A 15,803-nucleotide genomic window follows, 5' to 3' on the forward strand; every position below is an offset into this window, starting at 1 on the left:
TGCGAGAAAAAAATTGCAATTGCGAAAAAAAAGTCATAATTGTGAAAAAAAGTCATAATTGCAAGAAAAAAGTTGTAATTGCGAAAAAAGTCTTAATTGCGAGAAAAGTTGGGCTTGCGAGAAACAAGTCTTAATTGCAAGGGAAAAAGTTGTAATTGCGAAAAAAGTCTTAACTGCAACAAAAAAGTCAGAATTGCATAAAAAGTCAGAATTGCAAGAAAAAAGTTGAAATTGCGAGAAAAAGTTGTAATTGCAAAAAAAAAACGTAATTGAGAAAAAAGTCGTAATTGCAAGAAAAAAGTTATAATTGCGTGAAAACAAAAAAACTTAAATTGTAAGAAAAGTCGTGAAAAAAAATTACTATGAAGTCATAATTGCAAAAAATAAAAAATAAAAAAGACAATTCCAAGAAGAAAAATCAATTGTGAGAAAAGTCATAATAGAAGCGAGAGAATGTCAATAATAAGAAAAAGGCATTATTGCAAGGAAAAAAATCTGAATAGTGAGAAAAGACAATTGGCAAGAAAAAATTATTTTAGAGATTATTCAGAATAGTGAGAAAAAAAAGAAAAGGAAAAAAGAAAAGAAAAAGGTCAAAAAAAATAGTTGTGTAAAAAGAGTATTATTGTGAAAAATAAATAATGAGCAATAAACTCCCCAATATAAAACACACGAGACACCACATGAAGCATTCACTGATCTTGTGAATCACATTTCTTAAAAATTGAAGGAGGGAATGAAAGGAAGCGACGTCAAAAAAATCAAATGATCTGTCTCTTTCTGCAACAGACACACATATAAACACACACATACACACACACTCCAGGAGCCTAGACATGGAAAAAAGGACAAAGTCCAGAGAGTCCCTGATTCTCCAAAAGGGGAAGTGAATTAGTGTGGGAAGACCTGACAGCGAGCCGGAGGAGTTTTGGATGCGTGAAACAGTCAGTGCGTGGGCCGCGGGTCACTGCGACTTGTCGTCCGAGTCGGAGGCGTTGGGTTGGTGTTCTCTGGGAATGCTGAGGCTGGTGTGACGATCCCACAGTTTGTGGAGTTCAGTGGCTTCGCTTTCGCTGCTGGTGCCACTGGTGCCGCTGTCTCTGAAACTCGCCAGCGGCGGACGAACCTTCACACCCTTCACCGTCATCGAGCCCTCGATGGCTTTACGCAGCTACAGCACAAACCACAGCACAGACACATGAAACCAATCACACATTTAGAAAGTTACAAATGTTTCTGTTTCAAATAAATGCAGCTTTTTTTGAACTTTCTATTCATCAAAGAATCCTGAAATATCAAATGTATCATGATTTCAACCAAAATATTGAGCAATACAATTGTTTTCAATATTGATAATAATCATAAATGTATCAAAGCTTGTTTCCACAAAGGAATTAACAAAAAAAAAGAGGCAATTATGACTTTCTATCTCACAACACTAACTTTTGTTCTCAGAATTGCAAGTTTGCATCTTCCAACTGTGAATTAAAACATGCAATAAGACTTTTCTTCTCAGCAAATTTGCATCTCACAATTCTGACTTTTGCCCTAAAAAAAAGGAAATTATAAAAAGAAAAAAGGTCATTGCAAAAAATGAACAATTGCAAAGAAAAATTCACAACTGCAAGAAAAACACATGATTACGAGAAAAAAGTAATAACTGTGATAAAAGTAATAATTGCAAGAAAAAAGGTAATTTATGAGAAAAGTCATAATTGCAATAAAAAAAATCATATTTATGAGAAAAATCATAATTGCAAGAAAAAAGCCATGTTTATGGGAAGTCATAACTGCGTAAAAAAACAATTATGAGAAGTCAATTGCAAGGAAAAAAAACATAATTGTGAGAAAAAAAATCAGTTGCAAGAAAAAAAGTCAAATGTGAGGACAAGTTCAAAACTGAGAAAAAGTCATGATTGCGAGAAAAAGTCATATTTGTGAAAAAATTCTAAATTGCAAGAAAAAAGTAATATTTATGATAAGTCGTAATTACAATAAAAAAATAATTGCGATAAAAGTCATAATTGCAAGAAAAAAGTCATTTATGAGACAAGTCATGATTGCAAAAAAAGTCATAATTGTGAGGAAAAAAATAAAAAAACTGCGAGAAGTCATAATTGTAAGAATAGTCATAATGGCAAGAAAAAAGCCATGTTTGTGAGAAAAACAAGAGTCATAATTGCAACAAAAGTCATAAATGCAAGAAAAAAGTAATATTTATGAGAAAAGTCAATTGCAAGAAAAAAGTAATGTTTGTGAGAAGTCTAACTGCAAAAAAAGTCATAATTGCAAGAAAGAAAGGCATGTTTGTGGAAAGAGAAGTCAAAACTATATAAAAAAAATCATAAGTCAACAGCTAGGAAAAATTTGTAATTGTGAAAAAAAGCAACAATAGTCATAATTGCAACGAAAGTCAAAATGTAAGAACAAAGTCATATTTATGAGAAAAGTCAATTGCAAGAAAAAATAATGTAAAAAAAAAGTAATAATTGTGAAAAAAAAAATCTAAATTGCTAAAGGAAAACTGCTAGAAGAAATATCATAATTGCAAAGAAAAATCCAAAACTGCAAGAAAACTGCATGATTGTGAGAAAAAAGTTTGTGGGAAGAAAAGTCATAATTGCAAAGAAAAATTCAAAACTGCAAGAAAAATGCATGATTGCAAGAAAAAAAGTCATAATTGCAAGAAAAAAGTAATGTTTGCGAGAATTCTAACTGCAAAAAGTCATAATTGTGATAAAAATAATAATTGCAAGAGGAAAACTGCTAGAAGTAATGTCATAATTGCAAAGAAAAATACAAAACTGCATGAAAAAAAGTAATGATTGCAATGAAAGTCATAATCGGCAATAAAAAAGGCAATGTGAGGAAAACCATAAATTTGAGAAAAAAGCCCAGAATTGTAAAACATAAAAATTGTAATTGCAAGAAAAAATTGTGAGAAAAAAGTCACAATTGTCAAAAAAAAAGAAAAAAAGTTTGATATAAAACTGTGAAAAAGTTGCAATTACATTAAGTTCATAAGTTCCATAAAAATGTTTGCTGAGCAACAAATCAGCCAATTAGAATGCTTTTGGAAAGATCATGTGACACTAAAGTAATGATGTAATGAAGTATTGATGCTAAAAATTCAGATTTGATCACAGCGATCAATTACATTTGACCAGATATTTTGCAATAAATTGCAATAATATTTCACAATTTTACTGTATTTTTGAGCAAATAAATGCAGCCTCGGTCAGCATATAAATGAGAAGATATTTTCAGCTGAAACTTCAAAGTGTGATCGGTGAACTCTCACCTCTCTGAGTGAAACGACTCCAATAAGTCTCCCGATGCTGGTTACATAAGCGTGATCCAAACCCAACAGAGAGAAGATAGTGTGAGTCTGTCAGAGAGATGCAAACACATAAATAAAATTAAATAAATGGCATAATACTTAAATGTGTAAAATGTGGTAGTGCTTTCATGCACCAAAAACATTCACAGTGTTATTTTTCAAGTTACTTTTTAACAATGCAAAGTGAAAACGCATACATTTTAAACTACACTGTGACCACACGCATGCACACAAAACACATGCATAAATCAATGTGTGTGTGGACAGAGAAATAATGAGTGCGCATGCTAGTGTAGAAATGTGTAGGTGTGGGAGAAGGATGAATGGACTGCATTAAGCACATTCACAGCTGCAGGCAGGAGACGTGTGTGTGTGTGTGTGTGTGTGTGTGTGTGTGTGTGTGTGTGTGTGTGTGTGTGTGTGTGTGTGTGTGTACCACTGCAGAGTCTTAATGAAGACTTCTGTGCTTTTGCCACAAGTGAGTTTGGAAATGCAGACGATAAATCCAGAGTCAGCAATATGTGTGTGTGTGTGTGTGTGTGTGTGCAGAAGCCTTAATATAACATTTCAACAGAGCTTATATTCACATATATCCTAAACTTACACACACTCTCTCTCTCTCACCTTGTGCAGTGAAGTGCGCTCCACCAGCTGGAAGGGGGCGGGGTCAATCTTGCAGTCGTTGAAGTTGACCTGCTCGTCAAGCTGTTGCTCCTCCCACTCCTCAATCTGCATTCACAGCCAGAAATGGTTTATTCACTTTATTTACTAGTCCTTCTTGCATCTATTTTATACTTTATTTAATTTATAGTCAGTTATACTGTATTCTTTCATTTGTACTTTTAATTTGAGAATTTGTGTTGTTTATTTTTCACACTATAAACATTGTAAATATAGCAATTTTTAAAAATAGATATATACTTTTAAAATTAATGTACATTTACGTCTAATGTTTAAAGAATAAAGTTGAGAATAAACACGAAATTTTTCAAGAATAAAGATGAAACGTTCAGACAATAAAGTTAAAATATATGAATAAAGTTTCGAGAGTAAAGTTAAAATTATAAGAAAAAAGTTTTGAGAATAAAATTTAAATTACGAGAATAAAGTTGAAATTACGAGAATAATGATACAATTACGAGAATAAAGTAAAAATGTTCAGACAATAAAGTTTAAATTATAAGAATAAAGTTTCAAGAATAAACTCAATGTTTTGAGAATAAAGTTGAAATGAGAATAAAATTTCAAACAAAGTCAAAATTTTCCAAGAATCATGTTAAAATCACGAGAAAAAAAAAAACTTTCATGGAAAGTCAAAATGTTTTGAGAATAAAATAAAAATTACGAGAATACAGTCGAAATGTTCCAACAATAAAGTTGAAATTATGAGAAAAAAGTTAAGAATAAAGTCGAAATGTTCCAACAATAAAGTCAAAATTATGAGAATAAAGTTGAGAATAAGGTAGAAATGATTAAAGAATAAAGTTTCGAGAATAAACTCGAAATGTTTTGAGAATAAAGTTGAAATTTTGAAAATAGTCAAAATTACAAGAATAATGTTGAAATTTCAAGAATAAAGATGAAATGTTCAGACAATAAAGTTGAAATATCAATAAAGTGTTAAGAGTAAAGTTAAAATTATAAGAAAAAAAAGTTGAGAATAAAACTTAAATTACGAGAATAAAGTTGAAATTACGAGAATGAAGTAAAAACGTTCAGACAATAAAGTTTAAATTATAAGAATAAACTCGAAATGTTTTGAGGATAAAGTTGAAATTATGACAATAAAATTTCAAACATAAAGTCGAAATTTTCCAAGAATCATGTTAAAATTACGAGAGAAAAAAACTTTCATGGAAAGTCGAAATGTTCTGATAATAAAGTTGAAATTATGAGAAAAAAGTTTCAAGAATAAAGTTGAAATTATGAGAAAAGAAGTTGAGAATAAAGTCAAAATTACGAGAATAAAGTAAAAAATTTTGAGAATAAAGTTTTGAGAATAAAGTCGAAATGTTTTTAGAATAAAGTCAAAATTATGAGATTAAAATTTCGAGAATAAAGTTGAAATTGAATAATTTAATAATGCTGAAAAAACGAGAATAAAGTGGAAATTTTTTGAGAATAAAGTCGAAATGTTTTTAGAATAAAGTCAAAATTATGAGATTAAAATTTCGAGAATAAAGTTGAAATTGAATAATTTAATAATGCTGAAAAAACAAGAATAAAGTGGAAATTTTTTCAGAATAAAGTCGAAATGTTTTGAGAATAAAAGTTAAATTATGAATACCTATACAGTTTTGAGAATAAAGTCAAAATATTTGAAGAATAATGCCGAAATTATGAGAATGTAGTTTAAATTACGAAAATAATGTTTTGAGAATAAAGTCAAAAAATGTTTTAAGCATGATGTGGAAATTATGAGAATGAAGTTGAAATTACGAAAAAAGAAAGCTTAGAGAATAACGTTGAAATGTTGAGGATAAAATTTAAATGCTTAATCTCGTAATCTTAGATTTTCAATCTGATTATTGGTGTGCATGTAAATGTAGTTTATGAAAGGTTTTTTTCACTATAACAGCCGCAGTGTGCTCACCTCGCCAAGAGTCATGTCATCCTCTGCGTCTGGATCCTCCTGAAACACACACACACACACACACACACACACACACACACACACACACACACACACACACACACACACACACACACACACACACACACAGTGAAACTCCTTCGCTGTCACTCGGAAAAAGCGCTTTGCAGTAACATTATATAAGAAACATGACAAGCTTGGATACAAAACCCCTCTCTAAATAGACTGCGAATAGAGAATACAGTTTTGGTTGTAGTGTAATATACGAGTGTGTGTTGGTGATTTGTAATGCTAATATGTTGTGTCATCTGATCAATAGCTCTGAGCGCGGCTTTGGCAGTCGAACGATTCCAGTTCCTCTTCCTCCCTCTTCATCTCTCTCATGCTAAATTTAATCGATGAAATCAGCCTGCAGTTGCACTTTTCTCTGCACAAGTATATCTCTCACACACACACACACACACACACACACACACACACACACACACACACACACACACACACACACACACACACACACACACACACACACACACACACACACACACACACACACACACACAGATATTGGCGTATAAATCTTTGCAGCACTCTCTGCGCATTAATAAAACATCCATCCATTAGTGCTCCTTTCTGTAGAAATGTGAGCGTAATGTAATGAGCAGACAGACGGCCTGCGGGTCTCGCTCTCACACCGCGCTCAAACCATTTACTGCACGACTACCTGAGAAAGACGGCGTAATGATGTGCGGCTGATAGACGTAAGAGTCTGACGGCTGGGTTTGTGGCCGTTAGGTGTGTTTGACAATCATGAAAGATCCTGTTGCTTTGCACTGCTCTCTCTATTTTAATATTGACAAAAACATACATAATTGAAATTATGAGAATAAAGTTACAAAAAAAAATTTCCAGAATGAAGTCAAATCTACGAGAAATACAGTTTCGAGAATAAAGTCAAAATATTTCGAGAATAAAGTCGAAATTACGAGAATAAAGTTTTGAGAATAAAGTCGAAATATTTGAAGAATAATGTCAAAATTAGGAGAATGAAGTTAAAATTATTAAAATAAATTCTAAATGTTTCAAGAATAAAGTTAAAATATTTGAAGAACAATGTCGAAATTAGGAGAATGAAGTTGAAATTATGAAAATAAATTTGAAATGTTTCGAGAATAAAGTTGAAATTATGATAATAATGTTGAAATTGCAAGAAAAGTCAAAATATTTCAAAAATAAAGTTAAAATATTTGAAGAATAATGTCAAAATTACGAGAATGAAGTTAAAATTATTAAAATAAATTCTAAATGTTTCGAGAATAAAGTTGAAATTACAAGAATAAAGTCAAAATATTTGAAGAATAAAGTTAAAATATTTGAAGAATAATGTGAAAATTACATGAAGTTAAAATTATTAAAATAAATTTGAAATGTTTCGAGAATAAAGTTGAAATTATGATAATAATGTTGAAATTGCAAGAAGTCAAAATATTTCGAGAATAAAGTTAAAATATTTGAAGAATAATGTCAAAATTACGAGAATGAAGTTAAAATTATTAAAATAAATTCTAAATGTTTCGAGAATAAAGTTAAAATATTTGAAGAACAATGTCGAAATTAGGAGAATGAAGTTGAAATTGTGAAAATAAATTTGAAATGTTTCGAGAATAAAGTTGAAATTATGATAATAATGTTGAAATTGCAAGAAAAGTCAAAATATTTCGAGAATAAAGTTAAAATATTTGAAGAATAATGTCAAAATTACGAGAATGAAGTTAAAATTATTAAAATAAATTCTAAATGTTTCGAGAATAAAGTTAAAATATTTGAAGAATAAAGTCAAAATATTTCGAGAATAAAGTTGAAATTCTGAGAATGAAGTTTCAAGAATAAAGTCGAAATATTTAGAAAATAAAGTTAAAATATTTCAAGAATAATGTCAAAATTAGGAGAATGAAGTTGAAATTATGATAATAATGTTGAAATTGCAAGAAAAGTCAAAATATTTAGAAAATAAAGTTAAAATATTTCAAGAATAATGTCAAAATTAGGAGAATGAAGTTGAAATTATGATAATAATGTTGAAATTGCAAGAAAAGTCAAAATATTTCGAGAATAAAGTTAAAATATTTGAAGAATAATGTCAAAATTACGAGAATGAAGTTAAAATTATTAAAATAAATTCTAAATGTTTCGAGAATAAAGTTGAAAATACAAGAATAAAGTCAAAATATTTCGAGAATAAAGTTGAAATTCTGAGAATGAAGTTTCAAGAATAAAGTCGAAATATTTAGAAAATAAAGTTAAAATATTTCACGAATAATGTCAAAATTAGGAGAATGAAGTTGAAATTATGAAAATAAACTTGAAATGTTTCGAGAATAAAGTCGAAATTACGAGAATAAAGTTTTGAGAATAAAGTCGAAATATTTCAAGAATAAAGTTAAAATATTTGAAGAATAATGTCAAAATTACGAGAATGAAGTTAAAATTATTAAAATAAATTCTAAATGTTTCGAGAATAAAGTTAAAATATTTGAAGAACAATGTCGAAATTAGGAGAATGAAGTTGAAATTGTGAAAATAAATTTGAAATGTTTCGAGAATAAAGTTGAAATTATGATAATAATGTTGAAATTGCAAGAAAAGTCAAAATATTTCGAGAATAAAGTTAAAATATTTGAAGAATAATGTCAAAATTACGAGAATGAAGTTAAAATTATTAAAATAAATTCTAAATGTTTCGAGAATAAAGTTGAAAATACAAGAATAAAGTCAAAATATTTCGAGAATAAAGTTAAAATATTTGAAGAATAATGTCAAAATTACGAGAATGAAGTTAAAATTATTTAAATAAATTCTAAATGTTTCGAGAATAAAGTTGAAATTACAAGAATAAAGTCAAAATATTTTGAGAATAAAGTTGAAATTCTGAGAATAAAGTTTCAAGAATAAAGTCGAAATATTTAGAAAATAAAGTTAAAATATTTCACGAATAATGTCAAAATTAGGAGAATGAAGTTGAAATTATGAAAATAAACTTGAAATGTTTCGAGAATAAAGTCGAAATTACGAGAATGAAGTTAAAATTATTAAAATAAATTCTAAATGTTTCGAGAATAAAGTTGAAATTCTGAGAATGAAGTTTCAAGAATAAAGTCGAAATATTTAGAAAATAAAGTTAAAATATTTCAAGAATAATGTCAAAATTAGGAGAATGAAGTTGAAATTATGAAAATAAACTTGAAATGTTTCGAGAATAAAGTCGAAATTACGAGAATGAAGTTAAAATTATTAAAATAAATTCTAAATGTTTCGAGAATAAAGTTGAAATTCTGAGAATGAAGTTTCAAGAATAAAGTCGAAATATTTAGAAAATAAAGTTAAAATATTTCAAGAATAATGTCAAAATTAGGAGAATGAAGTTGAAATTATGAAAATAAACTTGAAATGTTTCGAGAATAAAGTCGAAATTACGAGAATGAAGTTAAAATTATTAAAATAAATTCTAAATATTTCGAGAATAAAGTTGAAATTCTGAGAATGAAGTTTTAAGAATAAAGTCGAAATATTTAGAAAATAAAGTTAAAATATTTCAAGAACAATGTCAAAATTAGGAGAATGAAGTTGAAATTATGAAAATAAACTCGAAATGTTTCGAGAATAAAGTTGAAATTATGATAATAATGTTGAAATTGCAAGAAAAGTCAAAATATTTCGAAAAAGTTAAAAAAGAAAAGGAAATGTAAAAAAATAATACAATAAAATAATAAAGATAAAACAAAAACAGTAAATACATTATTATAATGAAATAAAACATGCCTAAATAATATATCAGGTTTAATCTATTAAAAAGTGTACTTCTTTCTTGCTATTGTAGAAATAAGCAGTTAATAAACATGGTTTGCATTGAAATACTATTATTAATCACTATTTTTGTTACTACTGTAAAACTATAAAACATTTAGCTTGAAAATAAAAACATTTATGTTGTTACACATTATAAATGAGCAAGTTAGTTGCAACAATTACAACAACAACAATAGTATTTTAGTGACATAAATCATTACATTTAGCAATAATGTATAATGTATTTATTTATTTTATTATATTAATAATTATAAATATGAATTACCATTAAGTAATACTTACTATTTAGCTATTCAACCAAAGCAGATTTCTGCTAGAATCAACTACTTAAACATATTTTAGGGGCAAATATGTACTAAACTATTTCTAAATATCTAAAATAAAAAAAAATAAAAATAAAAAAAGGAAAACATTTAGTTAGAAAAAAACATTTAATGTAGTTACACATTTTAAATGAGCAGGTTAGTTGCAACAATAACTAACAACGGTAGTATTTTAGTAAAATCATTATATTTAGCAATAATTTATAATGTATTTATTTATTTTATTATATCAACAAATATTCATATTTAATATTTAGCTATTCAAATCAAAGCAAATATAATATTTAGCGATTCAAATAAATTCTGATTGCGATTCTGATTCACTTTGACACCTATTATGAAGACGTTAGAAAAAGAGAAAACCACATTGGGCCTCATTGACTTTCTCTGCAAAAAACCATACATGTCAGGATTGAAGTGACACGAGGGTGAGGAAATGATGACAGAATGATCATTTTAATATATAAACTCTACAGCAGTACTGAGGTTTACATGAAGTGAGCAAGACAAGTGTTATTGAACACAATCATTCACTGGCTCCGCCCACTTCTCATGCAGCGCACACTGATTGGCCAGTTCTGATGTCATGCTGATGATTGACAGCTACGCATGCTTGGTCGCCTCCCACGTTCCTGCTAGATTACAAACCTTTGAACCTTTACTCAAACCGAGTTTAATGTTTACCACAATAAAAAACAATATTGTCTTGGAATGTGGTCAAATCTTTACAGTAAACTCTAGCGGTTCAAAAGTCAGGAGCAGGCACGAGGAAGGCGTTCATGAAAAGATGACTGATGATTTGACGAGCCCGTGTTTTATCACGGCTCTTACCAAGACCGATATCCTGACGCGTTTGGGCGGCCTGTAGTCTGGAGCGACTGTGTGCTGCACGTTATTATTCTTTTATAAGGGAAAGGAGGGAAAACATAACATATACACCAAAAAAAACTTCAAATGATAACCCTCATATGAACATAAAACTGTGTCTGTGAGAGAAAGACTCACCTCCAGTGCATCAGTCTGAGGTCGAGCACATAAGAGATTCTTCAAGCCAAGGCCAGAATCATGAGGACCTGGAAAACACACAAAACACTCACAATTTACAATGTCATATGTGACCCTGGACCACAAAACCAGTCATAAGGTTAAATTTGACAAAACTGAGATGTATACATCATATGAAAGCTAAATAAATAAGCTTTCTATTGACATATGGTTTGTTAGGTTAGGACAATATTTGGCTGAGATACATCTATTTGAAAATCTGAAATCTAAAGGTGCAAAAAATCAAAATACTGAGAAAAACACCTTTAAAGTTGTCCAAATTAAGTTCTTAGCAATGCATATCACTAATCAAAAATTACATTTTGATAGGTTTACAGTAGGAATTTTACAAAAAATCTTCATGGAACATGATCTTTACTTAATTTCCTAATGATTTTTGGCATAAAAGAAAAATCAATAATTTTGACCCATACAAAGTATTTTTGGCTACAAATATACCCCAGCGACTTAAGGTTTTGTGGTCCAGGGTCACATATAATATAAAATCTTATTAATGCAGAATTATTTTATTTTTGGAAATCTTTCAGAGCACGAAAATGTCACTTCTGTGCAATCCAGTGATGGATATAATATATAAAATAAATAAATACAAAATACAATAAAATTATTACGGCACTATTTAAATCAGATAATATAATATATTATAAAAAAATCTTATTAATGCAGAATTATTTTAATTTTTGAAATCTTTTAGAGCTTAAAGAAGACAATTAGATAACAATAGAATATAATGTAATATAATATAACAAAAAAGATTTTATCGTTGCAGAATTAGTTTAAATTTGGAAATCTTTTAGAGCTTAAAGACGACGATGATATAATATAATATAATATAAAAGATCTTGTTAATGCAGAATTATTTTAATTTTGGAAATCTTTTCAATCTGAAAGACATTTAATGTAATATAATGTAATACAATATAATATAAAAGATTTTATTATTGCAGAATTAGTTTCATTTTGGAAATCTTTCAGAGCTTAAAGATGACTAAAACATCATATAATGTAAAAGATCTTATTAATGCAGAATTATTTTAAATCTTTAATAGTTATAATTCATAAATGCTTAAAGAAGACAGTCAGATAACATAATATAATTTAATATAGAATATATTATCATTGCAGAATTATTTTCATTTTTAAAATCTTTTAGCGCTTAAAGAATACAATCAGATAATTTAATATAATATAAAAGATCCTATCAGTGCAGAATTATTACATTTTGCTTTTTTTTGTTACTAAACTATAAGGGGGGAAAAGACAAAAAAGAGAGAGAAAAAAATAATAATAAAAAGTACAAATAAATTTAAAAATATATAAAAAAAAAAGCAAAAATAAAAAAACACCCAAAAACTAATTCTGTGTACATCCTCATTTCTAATTTTTTTTTAAATATAAGAAAAAAAAAACACAAAAATGAGAAATATTAGACAAAAAATGTTCAAAAAAGAGATAAAAATAAAAAGGAAAGTAAAAATAATACAATAAAATAAATAATATAAAAAAAAAATCACCCAAAATCTAATTGTGTGAAATATTTATATTATATAAATATTATAATATATTTTTTTACTAAAATAAAGGGGGAAAAAGTTAATTTGTACCAAGAAGTGAGGTACACCTAACAAAAAACACCAACGGAAAAAAAATCTGACAAACAAAAAAAACAAAAAATAAGTAAAAGCAATACAATAAAATAATAAATAACTAAATAACTAAATAACTAAAATAGTAAATACTTTTTTTTTTTAATTGAAAGGCAGAGAGTTTTCTGCTACAATCAGCTATTTAAAACTATTTAATCATATTTGGAGACAAATTTGTACCAATAAGTGAGGTAAATCTAACAAAAATCACCCAAAAAATAATTCTGTATATGTCCTCATTTCTAAAAAAAAAAAGAAAAAAAAAGAAAAAAAATATATAAAGGAAAGTAAAATAGTAAATATAGAAAACAAAAATAGTAAATAATTTTTTTTTAATTGCAAGGAATGAAGTTTTCTGCTAGAATCAGCTATTTATAACTATCTGTATATAAAAAACAACAGAAGTCAATGCAATGTTCTCAATTAGATGGATAACAAACGTGTGTGTGATATTACTTGTCGGGATCTCGATGTTTTTCTCAGCGACAGACGTCCTCTTCAGCGCAGGTTTCAGTGGTTTGGGGGAGATGGGACGGGTCGGTGTGAAAGACGACTCTTCTGTGGAGATCTACACACAAACATTTAAAACTACGTCTTAAAAACTGAGAAAGAAAACAGTAGAAGAAATAAGATGAGAGACCCAAGCAAACGTTTGTTCTCTGACCTGGAAGCGAACCTCCAGGTTGACCTTTTGACTCCCTTCCTCACTGCTGGGAGTGCTGACCACAGACACACGCTTCCTCTCAGCCTCCGCTCGCTCGCGGATGAACTCCAGCCGCCGCGCGCGACCCAGATGCTGAGACAGGATCGCCTGCAACTGAGCGCGCTCAATGGAGCCCAGCAGGATCATCGACTCTACACCAGAGACAAATTCAGACTTTTAGTCAACAAGGACGCTTTAAATAGATCAAAAGTGACAGTAAAGACATTTAGAAAGTTTCAGAATGTTACAAAATTTAAATTTTAAATCAATGCTGTTCTTTTGATCTTTCTATCCATCTGTGAATCCTGAAAAATAATACTGGAAAAATAATGAAAAAAATAATAATATTTTTTTTAAATATAAATATAAATCGAATTGCATATTTACAAACTATTTTGAAAAATATTCGAAATTATTTTGAAAAATATTCACAATTATTTACAGCATATTTAAATGTTACAAAAGATTTCAATTTGAAATAAATGCTGTTCTTTTGAACTTTCTATTCATCTGTGAATCCTGAAAAATAAAATACTGAATGATACTGAAGACGGGAGTAATGATGCTGAAAATGCATGTTTGATCACAGAAATAAATTACATTTCAACAGTTATTCACAGAGAAAACAGCTATTTTACCTTCTAATAATATTTCACAATTTTTACTGTACACCGCGTTCCAAATTATTATGCAAATCATATCTTTCTCTGGTTTTCATAATTAGTCAATGCAAATGACAGTCAATATAATTTTTAAGTCATCAACCATTAGGGTATAATTCGAATTTTATTTATTTATTTAATTGAAAAATAAAAAACTGAAAATGCACTGTTCCACATTATTATGCACAACAGAGTTAAAACATTGTATAGGTTGTAAAGAACTGAAAATGGTCATTTTCTGAATTTGCAGCATTAGGTGGTCATATTTACTGAAATCTAAATCTATTTCAATCAAAAACATCCTAACTGGGCAAGTTACATCTTACCATAGGACCCCTTCTTTGATATCGCTATCACAATTCTTGCATCCATTGAATTTGTGAGTTTTTGGAGAGTTTCTGATTGAGTTTGTTTGCAGGATGCCAGAATAGCCTCCCAGAGCTGCTGTTTTGATGTGAACTGCCTCCCACCCTCATAGATCTTTTGCTTGAGGATGCTCCAAAGGTTCTCAATCTGGTTGAGGTCAGGGGAGGATGGTGGCCACACCATGAGTTTCTCATCTTTTATGCAGATAGCAGCCAATGACACAGAGGTATTATTTGCAGCATGAGATGGTGCATTGTCATGCATGAAGATGATTTTGCTACGGAAGGCACAGTTCTTTTTTGTACCATGAAAGAAAGTGGTCAGTCAAAAACTCGACATACTTTGCCGAGGTCATTTTAATACCTTTAGGGATCCTAAAGGAACCTACCAGCTCTCTCCCTATGATTCCGGCCAAAAACGCCACCTCCTTGTTGTGGTCGCAACCTTGTTGGGACATGTTCCATCCACTACTCCATCCATCTGGACCATCCAAAGATGCACGACACTCATCAGTAAACAAGACTGTTTGAAAATGAGTCTTCATGTATGTCTGGGCCCACTGCAACCGTTTCTGCTTGTGAGCATTGGTTAGGAGTGGCCAAATAGTAGGTTTATGCACAACTGCAAGCCTCTGGAGGATCCTACACCTTGATGTTCGCGGGACTCAAGAGGCACCAGCAGCTTCAAAAACCTGTTTGCTACTTTGTAATGGCATTTTAGTAGCTGCTCTCTTAATCTGATGAATTTGTCTGGCAGAAACCTTCCTCATTCTGCCTTTACCTGCACGAACCTGTCTGTGCTCTGAATCAGCCTCAAATCTCTTCACAGTACAATGATCACGCTTACTTTTTCGTGAAATATCTAATGTTTTCATACCTTGTCCAAAGCATTGCACTATTTGACGCTTTTCGGCAGCAGAGAGACCTTTTTCTTTCCCATAATTGCTTGAAACCTGTGGCCTGCGTAATAATGTGGAACATCCTTCTTAAGTACTTTTCCTTTAATTGGGCTCATTTGGCAAACTATTTATCACAGGTGTCTGAGATTCATTTCAGTGATCCAAAGAGCCATGAGACACAATACCATCCATGAGTTTAATTGAAAAACAAAAAACTGTGTGTTTATGACACTTACATCCAATTTGCATAATAATTTGGAACGCGGTGTATTTCAGTATATCAGTATGTGATTTTTTTTTTTTTTTTTTTTTGTAGAATGCAATCTTTTGTACTTAAAAA

General features: G+C 29.6%; 1 protein-coding gene across 1 annotated transcript in view; it reads right to left on the reverse strand.

The window, feature by feature from the left end:
• Positions 1-601: 601 nt before the first annotated feature.
• The window catches only part of LOC141285218 (chloride channel protein 2-like), a 47,660-nt gene continuing 32,458 nt past the window's right edge, over positions 602-15,803 (reverse strand). Inside the window, exons 13-20 of the mRNA XM_073818258.1 lie at positions 13,499-13,689; positions 13,291-13,402; positions 11,129-11,196; positions 10,955-11,023; positions 5,934-5,972; positions 3,965-4,069; positions 3,302-3,388; positions 602-1,171 (exon numbers count right to left, since the gene is read on the reverse strand). Of these exons, the coding sequence (XP_073674359.1) occupies positions 965-1,171; positions 3,302-3,388; positions 3,965-4,069; positions 5,934-5,972; positions 10,955-11,023; positions 11,129-11,196; positions 13,291-13,402; positions 13,499-13,689 (878 nt within the window). The 3' untranslated portion in view covers positions 602-964. The remainder of the gene's footprint in view (positions 1,172-3,301; positions 3,389-3,964; positions 4,070-5,933; positions 5,973-10,954; positions 11,024-11,128; positions 11,197-13,290; positions 13,403-13,498; positions 13,690-15,803) is intronic.

The sequence above is a fragment of the Garra rufa genome, chromosome 14 (assembly GCF_049309525.1).
Source record: "Garra rufa chromosome 14, GarRuf1.0, whole genome shotgun sequence".
Taxonomy (NCBI): domain Eukaryota; kingdom Metazoa; phylum Chordata; class Actinopteri; order Cypriniformes; family Cyprinidae; genus Garra; species Garra rufa.